This window comes from Myotis yumanensis, unplaced genomic scaffold, assembly GCF_028538775.1.
Source record: "Myotis yumanensis isolate MYYU_CA2020_CCGP unplaced genomic scaffold, mMyoYum1.0.hap1 SCAF_8, whole genome shotgun sequence".
Taxonomy (NCBI): domain Eukaryota; kingdom Metazoa; phylum Chordata; class Mammalia; order Chiroptera; family Vespertilionidae; genus Myotis; species Myotis yumanensis.
The window spans coordinates 35,657,447-35,681,713 of record NW_027223759.1 but is presented as its reverse complement, the minus strand read 5'-3'; the positions used below and the strand labels follow the sequence as shown (position 1 = coordinate 35,681,713).

At 50.5% G+C, this 24,267-nt stretch overlaps 1 protein-coding gene across 5 annotated transcripts in view; it reads left to right on the top strand.

The window, feature by feature from the left end:
* The window catches only part of ANKMY1 (ankyrin repeat and MYND domain containing 1), a 42,446-nt gene that overhangs the window by 5,422 nt on the left and 12,757 nt on the right, over positions 1–24,267 (top strand). For 4 of the 5 annotated variants that reach the window (XM_070422538.1, XM_070422537.1, XM_070422541.1 and 1 more), the window contains exons 4-13: positions 210–353; positions 4,341–4,813; positions 6,313–6,529; positions 6,912–7,076; positions 10,901–11,313; positions 13,903–14,074; positions 15,271–15,411; positions 15,801–15,941; positions 18,343–18,450; positions 19,975–20,106. In XM_070422538.1, coding sequence (XP_070278639.1) covers positions 210–353; positions 4,341–4,813; positions 6,313–6,529; positions 6,912–7,076; positions 10,901–11,313; positions 13,903–14,074; positions 15,271–15,411; positions 15,801–15,941; positions 18,343–18,450; positions 19,975–20,106 — 2,106 coding nt within the window. The remainder of the gene's footprint in view (positions 1–209; positions 354–4,340; positions 4,814–6,312; positions 6,530–6,911; positions 7,077–10,900; positions 11,314–13,902; positions 14,075–15,270; positions 15,412–15,800; positions 15,942–18,342; positions 18,451–19,974; positions 20,107–24,267) is intronic. The other variant, XM_070422539.1, reaches the window with a different exon arrangement.

The following is a 24,267-nucleotide window of genomic DNA, read 5'->3' as shown; positions in this document are numbered from 1 at the left end:
TGTGCCTGATTTGGGTGACTAAGCTCTGTCACGTTGGCCACCGAACTTGAAGAGGACCCTGTGTCCAGGCACCCCTTGAGTTTGTAACCCCATTGGTCCCCATTCATGCTGGCCAGACATGGTGGCTCAGCCGGGAGGGGTCCTGTAGGGGTCTGGGTGGTGAGGGGCAGCTTCTCAGACATGCCTGTCACAGAGCTTTTTGTCCACAGTCCTACCATGGGCAGTTTTACCGGGACCACCGCCATGGCTTTGGCACCTACATGTGGCCAGATGGCTCCAGTTTCACTGGCATGTTTTACCTTAGCTTCCGAGAAGGCTACGGCACTATGTACATGAAGACAAGGCTCTTCCAGGTGAGGGGATGGGGCTCCGAGTGTGGGTGAGGGGCGGGGCCGCTGCATGTGCAGGTGGGAACAGGGCCACCGTGAATCCATTTCTTTACACCCTTCAGGTGGCCAATGATGGTTAATTTTTTTAGTATCTTCATAAACTCATGGATTTTAACATAGTTGATATATTTCAATCCCTTGCTGTTATTATGCTATTTGATACCCAGATTGTCCCACCTTTGGTCAGGGAGAGCCTCTATGTTTTAGCTCTTGCGATTTTGACACAGTTCCTGCAGGTTTGGGTCATTTTCTCGCTTTCTGCGGTGACAAGTAGTTCCAAGTTCCTTCATGCATCTCCCACCTTGGACCAGAATTGACTGTTTGTCTAGGGAGCGTGGTCCCTTTAGTGGGACACAGTGTTTAGGAACCACAGTCTGGGTGTTCGTTACTGCCTTGTTGGTGGTTGTTATTTTTAGGCCTTTTCAGTAGTAGATCTAGAAGTACATTTTTTTTCTTTTTTTCCTTTTCTTTGTTAATCCTCACCCAAGGCTGTTTTCCCCCCACTGATTTTTAGAGTGGAAGGGAGGGGGAAAGACAGAGAGAGAAAGGACCTGAGAGAGACACATTGATTGGTTGCCTCCTACACATGCCCCAACTGGAGCTGGAGATTGAGCCTGCAACCAAGGTATGTACCCTTGACCAGAATCGAACCTGCAGCCCTTCAGTCCCAGGGCTGGTGCTCTAACCACTTAGCAAACTGGCTAGGGCAAAAATATATTTCTTGCTGAGAAAAGACATCCCCCGTTTCTCCTAATATTTCCAGCTGCAGTGTAGGAGGGTGGGGCTTTCACTCACAGCTCTGCTGCTGTGTCTGCCTACATTTCTCTTAGTCCTAACAATATTAGTTTCTAACTATTAACAAAATTTCTCATTTGCTTTGTCTCATAAAATATCTGTAATGGTTTCAGGATAACAACATAGCATCACTACCACCATCATGGTTTCTGAAGACAGTTCAAGATTCCTTGGCCTTCTTTTTGTCTCCCGGCCTGTCCCACCAGGGTCAAATCCCATGGAAGGATTCCTTTCTGGGGCCAATCCACCACTGGATATAGAGCCACATTCACGTGTGCTATTTTGCTTTCATGGCTTAAGAGTCTATTGTTAAATCTTGCTTTAATTTAGTTTTGTAATTATGTACAAAACTGCTATTTTCTTTTTTTTCTCTTTTTTTTCTTTTTCGCTAAAAGTATTACAAAGGGTATTACATAAGTGTCCTTCCCCCCCCCCCCCCGCCTTTGACAAACCCCTGCCCTCCCTTACCCCCCAGTGTCTTATGTCCATTAGTTATGCTTATAAGGATGCATACAAGTCCTTCGGTTGATCTCTTACTCCCCTCCCTCCTGTCCCCCAACCCTCCCTGGCCTTCCCACTGCAGTTTGACAATCAGTTTGAGGCAGCTCTGCCTCTGTATCTATTATTGTTCAAAAGTTTGCAATGGTCTTTATTATCCATGAATGGGTGAGATCATGTGGTATTTTTCCTTCATTGACTGGCTTATTTCACTTAGCATAATGCTCTCCAGTTCCATCCATGCTGTTGCAAATGGTAAGAGTTCCTTCTTTTTTACAGCAGCATAGTATTCCATCGTGTAGATGTACCACAGTTTTCTAATCCATTCATCTACTGATGGGCACTTAGGCTGTTTCCAGATCTTAGCTATGGTAAATTGTGCTGCTATGAACATAGGGGTGCATATATCCTTTCTGATTGGTGTTTCTGGTTTCTTGGGATATATTCCTAGAAGTGGGATCACAGGGTCAAATGGGAGTTCCATTTCCAATTTTTTGAGGAAACTCCATACTGTCTTCCGTAGTGGTTGCACCAGTCTGCATTCCCACCAGCAGTGCACAAGTGTTCCTTTTTCTCCACATCCTCTCCAGCACTTGTCGTTTGTTGATTTGTTGATGATGGCCATTCTGACAGGTGTGAGATGGTACCTCATTGTTGTTTTGAAAAACTGCTATTTTCCTAGTCAAATCTAGCAAACGGGTCCACCCAGAGGAGTACACTTTTCTCTAACATCCTGAACTCTAACATTCTGAACCCTCCCTTGTCATTGCTGATGTTTTATCTTTGCACCTACAAAATTTCAGCAAATATGCATACATATTCCTGCCCCCTCTCCTCAGGGCAGCACATAATCCCTCATTTCTTGCAGTCTTGAGGGATGGATAGCAGCATGAACATGGCCTCCAGACAGTGCTGAGGTCATGGCCTGCTCACGGATCCTGCCATGTTTGCTGGTGACCTTTAGAATGATTTCCTAGAAGATTCTTTGCTCAGAAATAAACACTGCGTCCCTGGCTGGTAGCTCAGTGGTTAGAGTGTCAACCTGAGGGTGTAGGGTTCAACTCCCAGTCAAGGGTACATACCTCGGTTGCAGGTTCGCTCCCCGCCCCCAGTCAGGGTGTGTACAGGACGCAACCAATTGATGTGTCACATCAATGTTTCTCTCTCTTTCCCTCCCTCCCACCTTCCCTTCTCTGCAAAAGCAATGGAAAAAAATATCCTTAGGTGAGGATTAACAAAAAATAAGAATCAAAAAAAGTAATCAATGTGGACACTGAGAAAGCAGATGTTAAGTAGGGCTAAGTAGGGCTCCTGGTGGCTAACTGGGCTCAAATTTAAAAATACACACAACAAAGCAGAGCCTAGCAGCCATTTCTACACAGAAGCTTCTCATGCAAACTGCACTTCAGGGAGAAGCCTCTACACTGAATGCCTGCCTGCACTGTTTCTGCCATCTGAGCCAGCCCTTATAGAGGAGTCCTGGAATCCTATTTCAACCAGTAGGACTGAGGCTTTCCCCATTCACATGGAGCAGTGCAGCTATATCCCCATCAACATCTTCACTGACCAATCAGAGCAGCTCCATTCTGTCCAATCAGGAAAGTGCCTTTTGAACCAATCAAAGTGCAAGCAATTGGAGTCCTTATTTGCAAGAGGACAGACCAATCAGGGCCAAGGGCGGGGACTTCTGTCTGTAAAAGCTAAGTCCCCTCTACCTCTGGGAAGCACTTTCCCTTTCCCTTTTCCTGGCCTGCTTGGAACAGAGCAGATCACAGCCTGAATAAAGTGTCCTTCTTCTTTGCACCCCAAATTCGGGATTCCTGTTGTCCTTGAATGGGCACCAGTGACCATTGGCTGACAACACATACCAAAAACAGAAAATTTAAAACCTGCAAGAAGTAGCATCTGTGGACACACCTTCCTTATTTAACCATCGGGTGATTGGCAGAGTCTGCATTTGTGATTATAGCTCTGATGACAAGATACTTCCTCATAAAAATTCCTCTGCCCTCCCACAACCTCCAGACATCCATCAGCGCCATTGCAGGAAAGATCAGGTCCCTGGGAACTGAGTGTTTCTCTGCGTGCCCTGCAGGGAACTGTGCGGCCAGGCTCCCTTGTCCTGGGGGCTGTATTGTCACTCATAGTTTCTCATCTGTTCTTCCTGGCTGTTCCGACTCCATACCTGGTGGAAGCATCCAGAAAGGCCCAGGAATTGCTGCATTCTGCTAGGTTTATGGGCAGCAAGGATCAGCTCCTCCTCCTCCTTATTCACACCTGCTGGGGTCTGTCTGACCCGGAGCCTGGCGCCTCACCCACACGCTGCTGGAGCACCTGGGCTGGGCCCCTAGAGTTAGAGCTGCAGGGGGTTCCCTGAAATGGGCCCCTCCTGACATCCCACACACACTTCCACCTTGAGACCCCTGGTCATGTCCCCACTTTCCAAGAAAGGACCCGTCCACCCCTGACCACACATCCTCCACCGAGGTGTCTGTGTTTACACATTTGCTGTAGGTCCCTGTACCTGGGACATGGGAAGCCTCAATGGAGATTTGTTGGGGAAATGAAGGCATTTCTTCTTTTGATTTTAAGAAACTGGTGGCAGAGCCTACAGCCCTGCTGAGTCCTCCCTCTGCCCTGGCGGGACTTGTTTTTCAGGGGCTGTACAAAGCAGACGAGCGGTTTGGGCCGGGCATCGAGACCTACCCCGACGGCAGCCAGGAAGTGGGGCTGTGGTTCCGGGAGCACCTGATCAAGCTGTGCACGGAAATACCCTGCAGCGTCTCCATCAGCAGTTACCCCGAGTTCCAGGGCTTCCTCACGCACTCCCCCGCCAGAATCAGCCTCTCTGAGGAGGAGACCATGCACTGGGACCTGCAGCAGGAGCGGGACCCGTTTTTCTACGACTACAAGCAGTTCCTGCTGAACGACGACCTGACTCTGCCCCCGGATGTGTATCTCTACTCCACGGACAACACCCACATGCCCATTACCCGCTCTTTCCGAAGAGACTTGGACTCCCGGATCTTCCTGCATGATATTCCTCCGTTTGTTGAGGACGGAGAACCGTGGTTCATCAAAAATGAGACCCCTTTGATGGTCAAAATCCAAAAACACACTTACAAGTTCAGGTAATCAGGGCTGCCATTCGGCGATGTCTGGGGGTCCGCTCCTGCTGCCCTGATGGCCCTGGCGCCTGGGGTATTTGTCAGGTTGATGTAAATAGGCTTCTTTTTTTTAATGGATTGGCACAGCCCAATGATGAGTGGGAGGGAAGGCCGGTGCCAGGGCTTGTGGGCTGGGACATGCCTGGGAGGGCTGTGGGGGTGGGGGATCTGCTGGCCTACTCCGGGGGAGTCTGCTCAGTGAGAGTGGAGCCAGGGCATGGAAGAGGGTAAACTCCTGATCCCATGGGGCTGAGTCACATCCTGGTGCTGGGACCTTGTGCATGTTTCCTCTGTATAGGTCAGAGCTAGTGCCCCACATCTGCGGACCTGCACAGGGTCCTGCCTGTGATTAGATGGTCAAGTCTCTGCACAAGGTCCACACAAAGAGAAGGGACTGTTATTACCATGATGTCTTAATATGGATCTGGCCAGACAGCCAAGGATAGGGGAGCAGGGCAAGAGTGGGCTGGGGGCTGGCCAGGCCTCTGGCTTCTCCAAAGATAGCCGCTGGTCTCCAAAGGCTCCCCCACCTCACAGCCCTGCCATAGTTAGCAGCACCAAAGGGAGACTGATTTCTTAAGTAAAATTTTCAATATTCTAATCCCTTTCTTAAATTTTGTCTTCAGATATCACTAAACTGTTTTAGAATGCATGTTTATGAGTACAAGCGGCTACTTACGCACCCATTCATGCACCCATCCATCCATCCATCCATCCATCTGTCCATCCATCTAACCATCCAGCCACTCATTCATCCATCCACCCACTCATCCACCCACTCATCTATCCATCCATCCATCCGTCCATCCATATTCATCCATCCATTCTTGTACCCATCCATCCATCCATTCATCCATCCATCTGTCCATCCATCCACCCACTCATCCATCCATCCATCCATCCATCCATCCATCCATATTCATCCATCCATCCATGCACCCATCCATTCATTTATATTCATCAACACATCCACCCATCCATTTGCTTCTTCATCTATTGATGCATTGATTCATCCATCATGCAAATATCAGCTGAGCCCGTAGTCAGTCTTTGAAGACTATTGGGTACAGAAGCTACCATAAAACCACAGGTTCTTGACTGTGCACACAGGCTTCAGTGTGTGTGGTAAATGGATCGTGGGACTTGCATGTTCTCTACTCAAATAGGAATGCAAAAGGGCAGAGGTGGGATGTGGTTGCTTGGTGCTGAGTGCCAGACCTGTGTGTGTGTGCTCCTTGCAGCCACTGCCACCCAGGGCAGATGCTTAGCCTGAGCATCTTCACCTGCAGGCAGTGTGTCCCGCCACTGTGCCACATCCATGCTGACTGTGGCTGACGGGGAGGGGAAGGAGGAAGGCTGGGCAGTTCCGGGCCCTGGAAGGAGGAGAGGCCGTGTGGGAAGGAGGGCTCAGGACGGCCCCTTCGGTGGCGGCATTGGGTCCACTGAAACTCTTGTATTGCCAGGAACAAGAAGGAACACTCCAGCTGGAACATGGGTGCCATCCTGGAGGGGGATCGGAGTGGCTTTGCATGCCGTGGCCCCAAGGAGCGGCTTGCCAAGGAGATGATCCTGAAGGCCGAGGAAGGGAACTACGACTGGATTTATGGGATCCTGAGGGACAACCTTGCCAGTCCCGACGTGGCCGACGCACGGGGCTACACGGTGCTCGCTGCAGCCGCAGTGAGCATCCCTCCCTCCCATGCTGTGTCTGCTGCAGGGTTGCCCTGCAGGAGCACTGACCCCTGAGGCCCCTGGTGATGGCACCCTCGAGTGGGTGGGGGACATTCCCTCTCCGTTCGGTGAAGCTGCAGTCCTCCCAGACTCGAAGTGGACGTATGGGGTCAAGTGGAAAGGGTGAGGGCACATGCCTTGGTCACATGTCTTGGTCACATGTGTGATGCCCCTTGCCCAGCCCAAGCAAGAGCTCAGGTCTCTGTCTCGGAGTTCAGGCTGGCGTGAGGCCTCACTCGGGGAAGCTGTGTCCCACGTGAGCATCAGATGCCTGTCTCGCCCCTGGCTGAGGGAGCCTGCTGTCCTTGTGAGACCAGCCTTCTTCCTCCAGATTCACTGTCACATTAACATTATCAATCTGCTGCTGGACAACGGGGCTGACGTGAACAAGTGCACGGATGAGGGCCTCACGCCTCTCAACATGTGCTTCCTCCTCTACTACCCAGCCACGTCCTTCAGGCCCAACATCGCCGAGAGGACGGTGCCCGAGCCCCAGGTCAGCCATGGGCCCCACCGGCCTGGCTCAGTGTCCACCGCCCACCTACCCCCTTCCCTCCGCTCCCATTTGCCACCGTCACCTCTCTGTCTTCCAAGCTGCCCACCAGCTTCCCCTCCCCACACGGACCAGGTTCAGATGGGTGAGAAGACCATAAGGCCCGCGGCCCGGAAGCAGGGACAGAGCCTGCACACTTGCTAGGGTGTTCAGAGCTTGCTGCCCGGACTCTGAGGGACGTGTCCTTACAGCCACGTACACAGCAGCTGGGGCCCTGAGACCCCTCTCATGGTCCTCCTCTTATAGGTGGTGCTGTCTGAATGCGCTAGTTTGAGCTCCTGCTTCCGGTTTTTGTGGGTGACAGTTTGATCAATGGTGATGCGTTTATGACGGGGACACCCACACAGCCCAGGTGTGAGTGGGTCATACCATCTAGGTCTGTGTAGGTGCCTCTGTGGTGGTGGCACAGCGATGAAATCCCCATAGTTAAGTTGTGCGTGCCCATGCCCAGAAATGGGTCACGGGACAGCCCGTGTTTAATTTGTTATGGAACCTCTGATTCCTTTCTGCTTGTCGGCATTTCTCCCCCATTTCAGCCCAGACTCCAGGACAAGTCGCAGTGGAGGGGCCAGTTCTCTGCGGTGTAGGCAGACCTGGTGTCCACATCTCCTGAGCAGGGGCAGTGGGGCCACACCCACACAGAGAGATCCCCACCCCTAGGAGCAGACCCCGGGCCCTGATTGTCAGCCATGAGAGGCAGACTGAGCCCGAAATCCACGAAGAAAGCCTTGGGAGGGGCTGAGGGCTTCTTCCTGTTGTGGTCCTGGGCCTCGTGTGTGGTGCTGGTGAAGTTAATCTGGAAAATGTCCCTGTGGCCCGACGAGTCTGTATTCATCCCTCGTCTCCTCCCAGTCTCTTCAAGTTTTTTCTCCGGAAAAGGCGTTTACTCAGCCCATCCTGTGTCCCCCACAGACAGAGTTCTTCAGGTGACCAGATGCTCTCTCTAACTCTGCTTCTCAAGTTCAAGTCCTGCATGGGAGCTCAGAGGCCACCAGCCCAACCTGGTGGTGAGAGGCGTGTGTGGGGAGGAGTCCAGAGCCATTGCCCGGGAGGTCCAGTGTGCAAGCAGGCAGGAGACAGAGGCCTCCCACCCAGGTGGCCTTAGGCTTCTGTCCGGAGGGCCTGCCTGTGGTCCCTGATGTGTCAGGAGACACGCTCAGCCTCTGGGCCACCTCAGTTCCTCTGTGCTCGCTCTGAAGGGCACCATGGTCAGGCTTTTTGCAGACACTCTGTGACCAGCAGTCAGGACTGATGAGAACGCAGGCCAAAAACCAGAAGTGAGGGTTTGGAAGCCAAAGCTGTCCTTTCTGCTTTGTTTTTACAGCAGCATTAGTTTATGTCTCATGGGTGTGTATCCTCAGTTTTTCTAGGTCAGAAGTTGTTCACTACAATAACGACTGACTTTCAAGGTCAAAAGTGATCTCATGAACAGAGGTGGTGGTGATTCTTGTTCTCGTGCCGAGTCACCTTCAGTGGCAGCCTCTCAGACAGACAGGGTTGCTTGGTCCCCACAGTCACTCCAGGGGGTGTGGGCTCAGGAGAGTCTGGAGTTGGCAGAGGAAGGAGCAGTGGGGACCGGCTGAGCGTCCTCAGGGACCTGGTACCTAGAGGCGACCTCATACACTCAGAGTAAATTAATTCTTGATGAAGGAATTGGGCCCATAATGCCTTTTAATTCTATTCTTTAAATTCTTGTAAAATCACTCCCTTATTTTGTTTTTAAACTTTTATTCTGAAGAATATTAGATAACCACAAAAGAACACAGTGCAATGAACTTCTATGGATCTGTCATCCAGATGAAAGTCCCTGACATGTGGCTCATCTTCCCTCATTCATGCTCCCTGGCCTGACGCCCTAGCTGGTGTCACATTAGAGTAGGTTCCCCACAGATGGCTTCAGCCATAAAGACTTCCCTATGTGTCTCCACCAGCTAAAGACACATCTTCTCTCTGTCTTTTTAACACAACAACAAGCATTGTTATCCCAGCTTTACAAATCAAGTGAATTTTCTAATGTCCTCTAATACCGTCGTGTTCAGTTTCCCCAGTTCTCTCATGAAGACGCCCGAGAATGGACTTACAGGTTCGCTTGCTGCATGTGGTTGGTGAAGGTTTGTGCCTCCCTGTCTCCCAGCTGTCTGTTTTTCCTCTCTGTGGGGTTAGGCTCCTTTTTGACCCCTGCACTGCCCCCAAGGACAGTGGCTTACAAACGTGAGTGAATGTGGAGCCACCTGGAGCAGGATTGTCCTTGTAGGTGGCGCTGTGGGAACGTGGCCATGTCAACCTTTATGCACCGTCACAGCTGGTTTGCATCACAGGGCTGGAGTCAAGACAGACTCCTAGGCCTCCAAACCTCAAGTATTTACAGAAAAGAATAATCACAGGTGGCTGGGCCCCACCCCCAGCATCTCTGCCTCAGTGGGTGTGGGGTGGGACCCGGGAATGTGCATTGCTGGCAATGCTGATGCTGGTCTGGGGTCTGTCTTTGGAGAAGGCAGCCTCTGAAGCCCAGATGAAGAAGAGTGTCACCTCACAGAAACACACTGAGCTACAGCGGGAGCCCGTGTACAATTTTAAAATTTTCTAGAAGCCACACAGAAATGTTAAAGATGGAATTACTTTTATTAACATACTTCATTTAATCTAATGTATCCATGACCTATCACTTCTATGGACCCTGATAAAGAAGATATCTACTAAGAAGGGCTCCTGGTGGCTAACTGGGCTCAAACTAAAAACCAAACAAACAAACAAAATCAGAGCCTAGCAGCTATTTCCACACAGGGTCCTTGCATATAAACTGCATGTCAGATAGAAGCCTTCACTCAACTACCTGCCTCTGCACCGAACTGCCTGCCTGCACCATGTCTCTGCCATCTGAGCCAGCCCTTACAGAGGAGTTCCTGGAATCCTATTTCAACCAACAGGACGGAGGCTATTCCAATCCCATCAGAGCTATATTAATCTTCTGTGTGTCTCCTCCCCCGCCCCTGTCATCTTCATTGACCAATCAGAGCAGTTTATTTCTGATCCATCAAGACAGTGTCTTTTGGACCAATCAGATTGCAAGGATTTGGAGTCCTCATTTGCATGAAGATGGATCAGTCAGGGATCAGAGGCAGGGACTCCTGTCTCTCTATAAGCCAACTCCCCTCTGGTTTGGAGAACACACTTTCCCTTTCCATTAGAGCAGCGGTCGCCAACCAGTGGTCTGCAGACCACTGGTGGTCCGTGAGGTCCGAAAGGTTGGTGACCACTGCACTAGAGAATGAAGACTGACTGCATTTCCTTGGCTTAGGCTTCATAGTGGTGGTTTTTCCACAGCTGTTTGCTCTGTTTGCTCTATTGAGCTGTTTGCTCTGAATAAAGTTTTCTTCACCCCACCCTAAATTGGGGATTCCTATTGGAGGTGAATTGGTGCCACTGACCCTTGGTTGACACTTCAGTGTGTAGCCAGTGAGGAGACACTTTATGGTCTCATTCTGATATCTTCACACTTACATGTGCCTGGTGTTGGAAGGGTCTTGCTCTGTGTGCTGTGACTATGCGTGGCTAGTGGATGCTGTATGGCTCAGGTATGTGTGAGGGGCCTCCAAGGCGTTTGCTGCCTCTGTGGGTTTTAGGGAAGGCACGTGGGCACTGCTGTCTCAGCACTGTCAGCCCAAGTCCTGTGAAGGCCGCTCTCAGTCATGCACACAGATCCTTGGGAAAGAAGGTGTTTAATGGAGTTGCCATGCTAATCTTTTTCCTTCTAATATGTTTTTTAGTGCTTTCCAAAGGAAATTCAAAAACTCTCAGTTAGTCACTACTCCTCCTTCGCATTCCGTGACTCAGACTCAATGTACAATGATGACTTGGTACCCATCTCAGAGAGCCCGAAGTCCAGCATCTGGAGGGACAGCCCCCAGAGGTGGGAGTCCACATTGCCGAGGGGCAGCGTCAGCATCAGCGACCAGGGCCAGGAGCTGGAAGATGTGTTGGAGAGCTTGGACCGGTGCACGCCGTGCAGCAGCACCGAGACCAACTTTGAGTCTAACCACTGCGTGCAGAACTACTCCATCAGGTTGTCATGGAATATGCTGGAGAAGAGTGCCAGGGCTTACAGCATGCTCAAGGTGCCCTCCCCTGAGGCCATCTCTGACAAAGGAACCATGAGGCAGATGGCATGGACCATGACCAAGTAGGTGGCTGGTGTGTGAGCAGCAGGGCCGAGGGTCACGGTCAGGGTGAGTCACAGGGTCAGCATCACTTTCCTGCTCCCCTGGGAGGGGATGTTTTCTAGTGCCTGTGCCTTATCTCTAAGGGTCTTGGGGCAGGGGACTTCTCTGGAGGCTTGGCAGTGCGGGCCTGGCTATGGCTTCTGAGGGACAGGCAGGAGGGAGTCCAGGAGTGTGCCCTAGACTGGCACATGGGCAGTGGGCACCACACAGGGGTTCACACACTATCACCTCCATACACTCAGCATGGATGTACCCTGCCCCCCTCCTCACAGTCTAGACCAGTGGTTCTCAAATTGTGTCCCATGTCCCCTGGAGGGTCTCAGACCCTTTCAGGGAACCTGCAAGGTTGAAATGATTCTCATAGTAATCCTAAGTCTGTGTGATAGTCGTGTGACTTATGTGACAATTGTGTGATGGTCAGGTGACATGGTCAGGTGACAGTTGTATGACATTTCTTCACCTATGCAACACATGCACAATAGAATGCTGGTTTCACTTAGAATTGCACTTGCTGACACCACAGAAATGACTGATTTATTACATCATTTAAAAAATATTTTTATTGATTTCAGAGAGGAAGGGAGAGGAAGAGAAAGATAGAAACATAATGATGAGAGGGAATCATTGATTGGCTGCCTCCTGCACATTGGACTGAGCCTACAACCCAGGCATTTGCTCTTGACCAGAATTGAATCTTGGACCCTTCGGTCTGGAGGCCGACGCTCTATCCACTGAGCCAAATCGGCTAGGGCTGATTTATTACATCTTGACTGTGAGCCCATGCCTCTTAACATTCTGTGTGACAAGGTGGGGAGGATGCCTGAAGCACATCTGCCTCAAACCACAGTTGGAAGGTTTTGGAGGGAAAGCACTTCAATGACTTGAGTGGCACACAGTCACCAGCCCTCCCCATGGCCACCGTGTTTAGTTGACAGCATGATTGGCTGGCACATGGCGGTCATTCACTCTCTTAACAGTTAGCTTTCACTTTAAGGACAGTTGACACTGTTGACAGTGATGACATCCCAGCTTTGAAGTGGGAATTAGAATTTTGGAGCATTTGCATGCACCACATATTGTTCATGACACATGTCCACCTGGGGACGATCTTAGTGAGGCAGTCTGTCCACATGACCAAGTCCCGACATCATAGGAGCACTCGGAGGATCCCTCTGGGGAGGGGGGGGGGCGGTTCTGGTGCAGCTAGATACATATTCTCCACAAAAATATTTCATGTTAATATACAATGGCTTTGTTATTGTTACTTTTTAAATGTATTAGTGAGGATTTTAAAAATTCTCAGTTTTAATGTGTAATACATTAGACATGAATGAATAGAATCCACATAAACAAAATCTCTTTGGAGTCCTCAGAGAATTTTAAGAGTGGAAAGGGGTCCCGAGAGCAGGAAGTTTGAGAACCACTGCTCTAGAGTGACCTGGTCTCTCTACTGTCCTCCTGCCCACCCCACCCTGGTTCTGTGCTGCCCATGCCCTCCGCCATTCTCACCACCGGCTCAGCTCCTCATCACAGCCATTCTCCTCCCTGCCCTTCTCCTTGCCCAGCAGTGCTGCTGTCCAAGCCCACCCAGGTGGGCCCTCCAAGCCCAGGCCTCAGCCCATCTTCCCCCCATAAGAGATGTGTGTGTGTGTGTCAGTGAGTGTATGCAGTGTGATATGTATGTGTGTGTGTGTATGGTATGTGTCAATGTGTGTATGTGGTATGGTATATTTTTGTATATGTGTGTGTGTCAGTGTGTGCATGTGGTGGTGTATGTGTGTGTGTGTATGGTATGTGTCAGTGTGTATATGTGATGTGGTATGTTTTTTTGTGTGTGTGTGGTATGTGTCAGTGTGTGTATGCATGTGTGTCAGTGTGTGTATGTGGTGCAGTATGTTTTTGTGTATGTGTGCGTGTGGTATGTGTCAGTGTGTGTATGTAGTGTGGTGTGTATTTGTGTGTGTGTAGTGTGTGTCAGTGTGTATATGTGGTGGTGTGTGTGTGTGTATGTATGTGGTGTGGTGTGTGTGTGTATGTGGTGTGTGAGTCGCTGTGTATGTGGTATGGTATATATTTGTGTGTATGTGTGTGTGTGTTTATGTGTGTGTGGTGTGCATTTTGTATGTATGGATGTGAGTGTGCGCATGTCTGGTGTGCATGGTACAACCTTGAACCCTGGTGTTCCAGGTACTCTCTGTCATCACCTCAAAGACACCACAGGAGGGTGGTCTGGTCCCTATCCCACACTCCAACACATTGGTGGCTTCAGTGAGGCTAAGTGGCCCCGAGGGCCAATGCCAGGCAGGGCCACAGCTGGACTTGCACTTGCCCAGGCTGGCTCGCTTAGGGTGGTTTGGTGAGATGGGTTGCTCTGTTCCGTGTAGGGGCTGGAGGTCTTGGGAGGGCAGGACAGTGGGGCTCAGGGCACCATGAGGTCAGTGTCTCTGAGCATCCTCCACTGGAGAGCACCTGTCTTAACTGGGGGTGCTGTCCAGACAGCCTCCTGTGCCTCTCTTCCAGCCTATGACATGTCATACTGATCCTTCCAGACACAGAAACATGTGGCTGACCATCAACTGCCTGCTGCATCGAGGCGCTGACCCCAACCTGTGCCGCGTGCCTATGCACGTCCTGTTCTTCGCTGTGAAGGCCGGGGACGTGGACGGGGTGAAGCTGCTGCTGGAGAGTGGTGCCAGGACCGACATCCAGTTCCCCCCAGAGGTAGGGCCAGAGGTGCGGGGAGCAAGGTGGGGGGCAGGCTTCAGAGGATGCTCCTAGTGTGAGGTCAGAACGATAGGTTTTGGACCTCACTGGCACCGTCTGTTTTTCCCCTCTGGTTGTGTGAGCCCCCCGCCTGTATGCAGGCCCTTTGCTGTGTTTAGAGGGTGTCGATGGTATGGCTGGCAGTTTTGTTTGGCCTCAGCCGTTACTTTCAGGGGTAGGTGGGTCTCACTTTAGGCCCCTTGGCCAGGCCGTTTCTTTCCTTTTCTTCTGAGTATAAGATAAAGTAGTGCAGGCAAGTAGAATTTGTGTAAGACCCAGGATAATTTATAATGGCTTTTTAAGTTTACTGATTGGACTCCATCTTTAAAACTGGCTAAGGTTGCAGCCTGTAAACTTGGCACAGACACCCTCATCTATCCATCCATCCATCCATCCATCCCAAATCAAGAATCGATTATTTATATTCATCTTCAAATGGAAGTTTCGCTTTATCGAAATGTTTGAGTTGCCCGTATTACTGGCACCAGAAGAACACCCAGTTCCTTGCTGTGCCCAGTGGACTGATGTCAGTGGTTTCTGAGCATCCCTCCAGCCTTTCTCCAGGGGCCCTTTCCCGTTCCCCCGGGTCCTACGTGGAGGGTTGGCGAGTCCTCCACCTTGGCCCGAGGTGCACCGTGTTCCTGGCTGGGATCTCGCTGAGTTGGCTGTGCCTCCTCCAGGATCTGGGCCCCTGACCATCTCCATGTGGTCAGTGCTCACTGGGTATCCTAGAGACAGTCCTCCGTTGATTCTCTCAGCCGATGCCAGGGGCTGCTGTGGGTGGGCAACAGGCCTCAGGTAGCGATTGGCATCGGGAGCTGCATGGCTGTCTACAGGGGCATCTGAAGAAGCGCCTGGCAGGGAAGATGGGCTTTTCTTGGACGGAGGCAGGGACAGTTGGTCTAAAATGAAGCTGGCACCAGGGCCTGTGCGCCTGTCTGTGGCCAGGGCAGACAGATACCTCTTATGAATTGGAACGGACATGTCCATGGTCCGTGTGGGAGGCCTCCTTGTCCTGCATGTCCTGTGAGGCTGGTGAGAGTGCAGTGCTATGAGTGGCACTCTAGGACTGGCCTGGGCTCTCACCCTGGACAGGCCCTGGCACCCGGGGCGTAGCTCACCTCACCCTAACTCCTCCTGCGTTTCCTCTGCAGTTGGGGGCCCTAACCCCCCTCCACATTGCAGCTGCCCTTCCCGGGGAGGAGGGTGTCAAGATAACAGAGCTGCTGCTCCACGCCATCACGGATGTGGACGCCAGGGCAGCTGACCAAGACGACATGTACAAACTGAGCAAGGTGGGCCATCTGCCATGCGGGAGCGGGGGCACTAGGGAGCCTGGGGTCACTCTGCAGTGTTGTCCATTTAGTTCAAAATTTCACTTGTCCTTGTAGAGGTTGATTGATGCTCTGTGCACCCCAGACCCGCCTGGCTGTGCCACAGCACATGTGTGGCTCACCTGTGTGAGGGGGGAGGGGAGGGCTTGGGGCATGCGCACAGGAGAGGGTTTCACGGGAAGCTGCTTCAGATCCACAGTCTGAGGAGGAGGGCAGCCTGCTCCTCTGTGTGAGCACATCTGTATTGTACCTGCTGGGGGCTCTTGGCACAGCTGGTCGGGCAGGTGGCAGGTCTCTGAGCCCTTGGAGAGAGGCTTGGGCCAGGACCTGACCCCTCTGTCTGCACACAGCCAGAGATGCTGCCTTCAAGCATGAAGCTCAACAATGAAGTAGGCCCGCCCAGGATCTACAGCAGCGTGAACATGTCCGTCCCTGAAGAGGGGGGCAGGACACCTCTGCATGTGGCCTGTGAGCGGGAGGACAACTACAGGGTGAGCAGGGCCTTCTGGGGCGGTCGGGAGCTGTATGCCCATGTATGCGCCCTGGGTGTGCACACATGAGTGCATTTACATAAGTGTGCACACGCATGGGTTTTTTTTTTGGTGTGCATATGTACCTGCATGTATGTTGGCATGACGGTGTGAGTTGTATTTACTGGCCAGCACACACGTGCATGCATGTGCACACATGTACACATGCATGTGTATGTATGCTTGGGTCGTGCATGTGTATGTGTGTAGCTGGGTGTTTGGGGGCAGGATGGTGAGTCGGCAGCCGTGGTGGGGGGGCGGGCTGGGCTGAGGGCTCAGACCTTGGGGTGTTGGCCTCAGGCCATCCTGCCTGAGTTTCAAAACAGATGAGTGGGTCTTGTCCACAGTGAAATGGGATCCACTAGGGCAGTGGTCGGCAAACTCATTAGTCAACAGAGCCAAATATCAACAGTACAACGATTGAAATTTCTTTTGAGAGCCAAATTTTTCAAAATTAAACTATATAGGTAGGTACATTGTTATTAATTTAATTAGGGTACTCCTAAGGCTTAGGAAGAGCCACACTCAAGGGGCCAAAGAGCCGCATGTGGCTCATGAGCCGCAGTTTGCCGACCACGGCTAGGTTAAAGCACGGCAGAGAGTGTCAGCAGGCCCTGCCTGTGACTCGTGCGTCGAAGCGCTGTTCCAGGGCATGTTTACGGGATACTGTCCACACCCGTGTCAGCACGCACATGCATGGTGGTGTGGCACCACGGTCCCTGTGTGGTGCCTGCTCACACATATCCGAGTGTGGCTGGCATGTGCTGGAACTGGCTTGTGTGTCTCAGTCACCCGCGGATTTGGTTTCCTGCAGGGACGGGGTCCTGCAGAGCCCAGAGGGCCCTTTGGCCCTGCAACACTGCCTCCCATGGGCCTTGGGATTAATTCCTCGAACAAGGAGGCCGAATGGCCAAGGTGGGCAAGTGGGTACTGGGCACCAGGTCTGGGCTTTGTGTTATAGTGGCCAAGGCAGGCCAGACCAGTAAGCTACTGAGCACATAGAAAACTGAGCCTCAGTTTACCCTCTTGTAAAATGACACCAATGGCTGGCCTCACTGGGCTGTGGCACGGGCAGTTTGCCACTGAATAGGGTGATGACCACACATGCTGTCTCGGCACGGGAGTGCAAGGACCTGAGTGAGGGTGGCGCTTGGGCAACGCCGGCAAGGGGCGGTGGGAGGCACCTCCAGGCCTCCCTGCTTCAGAGCTTCCCTCTTGTCAAAGCCTCCTTAAGCCTGGGCCACCATCCTGCCAGAACTTGCTGAGGGGTGCCATGGGCCTATGTTAGGAATGGGGACAGAGAGGCTCTAAGAGGCAGGCTGGCCAAGGCCCCCAGCCAGTAAGTGTGAGGCCTGGGCTTTGAACACAGTGCTTTCCAACTCGCACACTTGTGCTCTCTGTGCTGACTTCAGATTTGGAAAAGCTACAGGGAAGCAAAGTTGGGAGACAGAAGCAGCAGCATCATTAGGCCGAGGACAGGTGGTGATGGCCGTCCAGCCGTCAAGTCTGAGTTCCACGGGCTTTCCCAGGAGCTTTTAGGCCTGGCCAGCGAGGCTCGAAAAGGGGAGTAGGCTTGGAGGGGAACAGTCCAGCTTGTGAGCAATTCTGGGGAACAAGGGGAAACCAGGGTTCCCCAGAGGGAAGGGCCGGGAGGGTACAGCGGCCCTCCATGCTGAAGGTCTCCTTTCAGCGCAGCTGGGCTTCTCTGTTTCTTTTTTGTTGTTGTTAATCCTCACCCAAGGATATTTTTTCCATTGAATTTTTGGAGAGAGTGGAAGGGAGGGAGGACAGGGATAGAGAGAAACATCGATGTGAGAGAGACACATGGACTGGTTGCCTCCTGCAGCACCCCATCAGGGTCCAAGAATTGAACCTGCAACCCAGATATGTGCCCTTGACTGGGAATCGAACCTGTGACCCTTTGGTTTGAGAGCTGACACTCTAACCACTGACCTACACCAGAAGGCTTGGTTGGGCTTCTTTCACTTGCTGTGCCCTAGAGGACCCTGAGCCCTGGTGAAGGGCACGTTCCTCCGGCCACACCTGCTCTGCACCTACAGTGATGGTCATAAAATCCTGACTCTCCCCTTCCTTTGAAAACAAGTTTTAAATAAATTCACCCATCATTTGTCCTTCCTGTTTTTCATTGGAAAAAAATGAATGTTTAGAAAACATCTTTTTACTTTGAGGATTGACACACCTACCCACCATTCATCTACCTAGAATGCAGGGCTCTCTGTGCCAGGCAAGGTGCTGGGGAGGAGGAAATAGAAGTTGATTTCAGGATGTTTGAGTTAATGATCCATGCCAGGTGCTCCAGGGTCTTGAGACTTGGGCCTCTTAACCTGCCTTTCTCACCCAGTACGCCAGGGATGTCGTCCACCTCCTCCTCTCCAACAGAGCGAACAGCAGCCTGCTGTGGGGCGGCCACTCCCCGCTCTCCCTGTCCATCGCCAGTGGGAACGACCTGGTGAGCACGTTCTGAACCCCTGAGGGACATCTGCAATGTTCTCTCCTCCAGCGTCCCCTCCCCATCAGTGTTTTGGCGTTGGTGGTGTTGGCAGTGGCACAAAGGCAGCATGGTGTAAGGGGCGTGGGCCACCTCCCGTGGGGATGGAGCTCTTTAGAGAGAGAAGGCTAACGAGAGAAGGAAAGTGAGCAGGGAGGTGAGGTTCAGTGGGTGGGTGCCCCCTCATGGGGCCTAGATCCCAGCTCTGCCTGTCCCAGACATCGACTCCTCGGTGCTCCGGGAAAGGCACATTGGCAAGTGCCCACTTCTGCTGCCGCCAAGGAATGTGTTTATTCACCATCCACCCAGCCAGCCAGCCACCCATCTACCCTCCTTCCATCCATCCTTCCATCCACCCACCTTCCACACATTTATGTACTCATCTATGCACCCACACACCCAAATACACATCTATTCATCTACCCACCATCTATCCACCCATCTACCCACTCACCAACCCATCCTTTTACCCATTCATTCTACATCTATCATCAATCTTTCTTCCTTCCTTCCTTCCTTCCTTCCTTCCTTCCTTCCTTCCTTCCTTCCTTCCTTCCTTCCTTCTTTCCTCCCTCCCTCCCTCCCTCCCTCCCTTCCTCCCTTCCTACCTTCCTTCTATACCCCATGCACCTTTCATCCTTTTATTTGGATGAACCTACTGTGTGCCAGGCAGGCGCCAATCTAGGCATCAGGTGTTGAGTAAAACAAAGTCTCAGCTCTCAAGGATGTTACATTCTGGTTGGAGAAGACAGACCATAGTCCAGTGTGACACATTTTCAGGTAATGGTAAGTGTTATGGAGAAAGTAAAGATCAAGAACAGATAGAGTGATGGAGGGAGGCTACTTTAGCAGGATGCCCAGGCGGGCTTCTCTGGTGAGGGGACTTCTCAGCAGAGGCCTAAAGAAGCTGAAGGCATTGCTGCCAGTGGCCACAGGTGGGACTTCTGTGGGGCCTCTGCAGGGGCCTCGCCTCCTCTCCCTCTTTCCTTCAACAAGTCATGTGGGCACTTGCTCCTGCCGGATATTACAGGCAGGCATAGTAGCAAAGAGAGCTTGCTCCGAGGGACAGAGCTCTGGAGAGAGACAAACACTAGTTCTCTGACATCCAGCATAGCTGCTCTTACTCCTGGATTCCTGGGGACACAGAGGGAAACAAGGGACATGTGGCCCACTTTGTGTCTGGGGCAGAGGCAGCCTGTTCCCAGGGATGAGGGGCTGACAGGACAGTGTGCAGACAGGGTGACGGCCAGGCGCCTGGGCGGAATGGCAGCCCCCCTAAGGAACCACCATGTGCCCACCCCAGTGGTCCTCGGAGCTGGCAGCAGTGGAACCTGTGGGCGGGAGCCATGGAGAATGCCCGGGGTGGGGGGCCTCAGTGAGCCCCAGCTTGGCCGCCACTATACTCAGTGCTGCAGTGGCCTCGCTCTGGGTCTTCCACCAGTGGAGGGAGGGACCTGGTGGCGCTGACAGGCTGTCTGTGTACAGATTGTGAAGGAGCTGCTGACCAACGGTGCTGACCCCAACCTGCCTCTGACCAAGGGCTTGGGCAATGCCCTGTGTGTGGCCTGCGACATCGCCTACGAGCACCGGAGGAGTGTGAACAGCAGGCTGGGCCTGGTGAGGCGGCGGGTGTGGGGGGCCGGCTGAGAGGGGCAAGTGGGAAGGGGCGACCCACGGTCCTGGGCCTGGGGGCTGTGGGACCCTTGGTCTGCCTCATTCCCAGCAGGCGGAGCTTCGTGTAGTATTTCTCTGTGTTCTCCAAGCCTCAGCATTCCAAATACAGTGGGGCCTTGACTTACAAGTGTCCCAACTAACGAGTTTTTCGAGATACAAGCTGTCTCTCAGCCGATTTTTTGCTTTGAGTTGCGAGCTAAAATTCGGGTTACGAGCCAGCTTCAGATACCCCACCGCTAGTTGGCGCAGCGAACGTCACAGTGAATGCCACAACATCAGCCCAGCATCACGTGTCTCACTCGTTCACTTTATGATTTGACATACGAGTAATTTGAGTTACGAGCTCCATCACGGAACGAATTAAACTCGTAAGTCAAGGCCCCACTGTACTTGAAAACGGGTGAGAAATTCTTGCCTTTTAAGATGTATAGATCTAAAATATATACAGAGGCAAAGCCACTCAACAGGCCAGACAAAAGTCCCCTGGTTTTTCTCAGGAAAGACACGGGCCATGGTTTTGGTCTGGTTGCAGGATTCTAGATTTTTCTATGTCAAATGGGCATTAACCAGGGGTCCTAATCAAGGGACCTGCTAGGCAGGGATTGGGGAGCTGCATACCAGGCAGGGATTGGGAGCTGGGCTGTCTCCACACTCTGCCCACCAAGAAGCTAACGCTGTGAGGCTCACTCACCAATAAACACAAAACTAGATGCTCTGAGATCAAAACATTGAACACTCACTTATATACCCACTCAGATAATATATCCAATTCTTGTAAATACTTCCAGCACTTGTAATGATTAAAACATTTTTATTAACTGTATATCATAAGCCACTTATAAAAATATTAACACTGCAAAGACTGTCTTTACTCCATTGTATGATCTTGCTTCCTTTGTCAAATATTAATTGAGCATAATGGCTTGGGCTGATTTCTGGGTTTTCTGTTCTGTTCCATCGATCTATATGTCTGTTCTTGTGCAAGTACCAAGCAGTTTGGTTACAATGCCTTTGTAGTATAATTTGATATCCAGAATTATGATCCCTCCTACTTTGTTCTTTCTCAAAATTGCTTTGGCTGTTCGGGTTTTTTTTTTTTTTGGTTCCATATAAAATTTTGGAGTATTTGTTCTAGATCTGTGAAATATGCCATTGGTATTTTAATAGGGACCTATTGAATCTAAAGATTGCTTTGGGTAGTATGGAAATTTTAATGATATTCATTTGTCCTATCCATGAACACGTTATATTTTTCCATTTGTTTGTATCTCCTTCTATTTCTTTTTTCAATGTCCTGTAGTTTTTGCGAGTAAAGGTCTTTTACCTCCTTGGTTAACTTTATTCCAAGGTCTCTTTTTTTTTTTTGCAATCGTAAATTGGATTGTTTCTATAGTTTCTCTTTCTGAGAGTTCATTATGGGCATATAAAAATGCCATCGATTTCTGGTACAATGGAGTAAAGACAGTCTCTTCGATAAATGGTGTTGGGAAAATTGGACAGGTACATGCAAAAAAAAAAATTAAACTAGAGCACCAACTTACACCATACAGAAGAATAAACTCAAAATGGATAAAGACTTAAATGTAAGTTGTGGAACCATAAAAATCCTAGAAGAAACCACAGGCAACAAAATCTCAGACATCTCTCATAGCAATATGTTTGTCAATACATCTCCTAGGGCCATGGTCGGCAAACTGCGGCTCGCAAGCCACATGCGGCTCTTTGGCCCCTTGAGTGTGGCTCTTCCACAAAATACTATGTGCAGGCGTGCATGTACAGTGCGATTGAAACTTCGTGGCCCATGCACAGAAGTCGGTATTTTGTGGAAGAGCCACACTCAAGGGGCCAAAGAGCCGCATGTGCGAGCCGCAGTTTGCCGACCACTGTAGGGCAAAGGAAACTAAGGAGAAAATAAACAAATGGGACTACATCAAAAGAAAAAGCTTCTATACAACAAAAGAAACCATCACCAAAACGAAGAGAGAGCCCACTGCCTGAGAGAACATATTTTTCAGTGATAATCTGATAAAGGGTTAATTTCCAAAAATATATAAGGGACTCATATAACTTAACAAAAGGAAGACAAACAATCCAAGTAAAAAAAATGGGCAAAGGACCTAAATAGACACTTCTCCAAAGAGGGTCTATAGATGGCCAAGAAACCCGTGAATAAATGCTCAGTCACCAACATCAGAGAGATGCAAATTAAAATGACAATGAGATATCACCTCACACCTGCCAGAAGGGCTGTCATCAACAAATCAACCAATGACAAGTGCTGGTGAGGATGTGAAGAAAAGGGAACCCTAGTACACTGCTGGTGGGAATGCAGACTGGTGCTGCCACTGTGGAGTTTCCTCAAAAAATTAAATATGGAACTGCCATTTGACCCAGTGATCCCACTTCTAGGAATATATCCTAAAAATCCCAAAACAACAATCAGAAAAAAAAATATACACCCCTATGTGCATAGCAACACTATAATAGCTAAGATCTGGAAACAGCCCAAGTGCCCATCAGATAAATAAATAAGAAAGCTGTAGTACATTTATACCTTGGAATACTCTGCAGCTGTAAAAAAAAAAAAAAAAAAAAAAAAAAAGAAGGATCTCTTATCCTTTGAGACAGCATAGAGGGATCTGGAGAGCATTATGCAAAGTGAAATAAGCCAGTCAGAGAAAGACAAGTATCACATGATCTCACTCATATGTGGAATCTAATGAACAAAATAAACTGATGAAAAAAATAGATCCAGAGACATGGAAGAATGGAACAGACTGAGGAATAGCAGAGGGAAGCGGGGGGGGGGGGGGGGGGGGGGGGGGGCGGAGGGGGGGAAGGGGGGGGAGATTAACCAAGACACCTATATGCATACACATAGCCCATGGACACAGGAAATCATGCAGTAGGCCTTGGGGGGCAGGGGCAGGGTGGAGGGCTTCAATGCGGGGGGCGGGGGGGAGGGCGGGAAGGGGACATTTGCAATACTTTCAACAATAAAGATAAATGATAAATAAATAAGTATAAAATATTAACACTGCAGAATTAAACTAGTTTTTGTTGTCTCTTTAGTATGCACATGCATTCTTTTTCTTACATCTCCCAAGGTTACAATCAGGGATCTGTTCAATAGACTTGCAGCTGTCGGCCACCCACCTCAATTCCTGTTGGTTTAAGAGTTTTCCAGACATTCCTCCTTACTTTGTAGGTAGATAAGTACATTGCTGGCAAGTCATGGCAGTTTTCTCTTCTCTTCCAATGTGTGTAGCCTGTCTCCTTTATCTTGCTCGTGGCCTTGGCAGGCTGGGTGTGAGCAGTGGCACCCCTCCTGGTTCTGCAGGGCGTCTGTCCACTCCTGATCACCCTGCTTTGCTCCTTTTCCACATAAGGGCCGTCCTCCAACCTGCAGCTGCCAGGACTGTTTCTCAGGATCTTTATGACAGTTTTTTTTTGTTTTGTTTTGTTCTTTGTTTTTGCCAAAATGAGGTTATAGTGAACACATTTAAAAAAATTTTGGCAAAAGACACAAAAAATGTACCATCTTAACAATGTTTAAGTTCAGTGGCATTAAGCACATTCATATTACAGCCGTCACTACCATCCCTCCCCATAACTGTTTTCATTTTGCAAAACTGACCCTCTGTCCCCATTAAACACTCATTCCGCCTTCCCCCACCCCTGTTCCCTGCCTCCTACTCTCTGTCTCTGTGAACCTGACTCCTCCAGGGATGTAAGGGGAGTCACACAGTGTTTGTTCTTCTGTGTCTGCCTTATTGCACGCAGCATCATGTCCTCAAGATCCCTCCATGTTGTAGCAGGTGTCAGATATGTTTTTATGTTGAGGCTGAATAATATTCCCTTGTGTGTATAAAGCACATTGTGTATTTATTGGTCCATTGATGTACACCTAGGTTGCTTCCATGTTTGGCTATTTTAAATAATGACACTGTGAACATGGGTGTACAAATATCTCTTCTGGACTCTGCTTTCAATTTGGGTATCTACCCAGAAGTGGGGTTGCAGGGTCATGTGGTCATTCTATGTTTAATTTTTTGAGGAACCACCATACTTTCCTCGACAGTAGCTGCACCAGTTTACATTCCC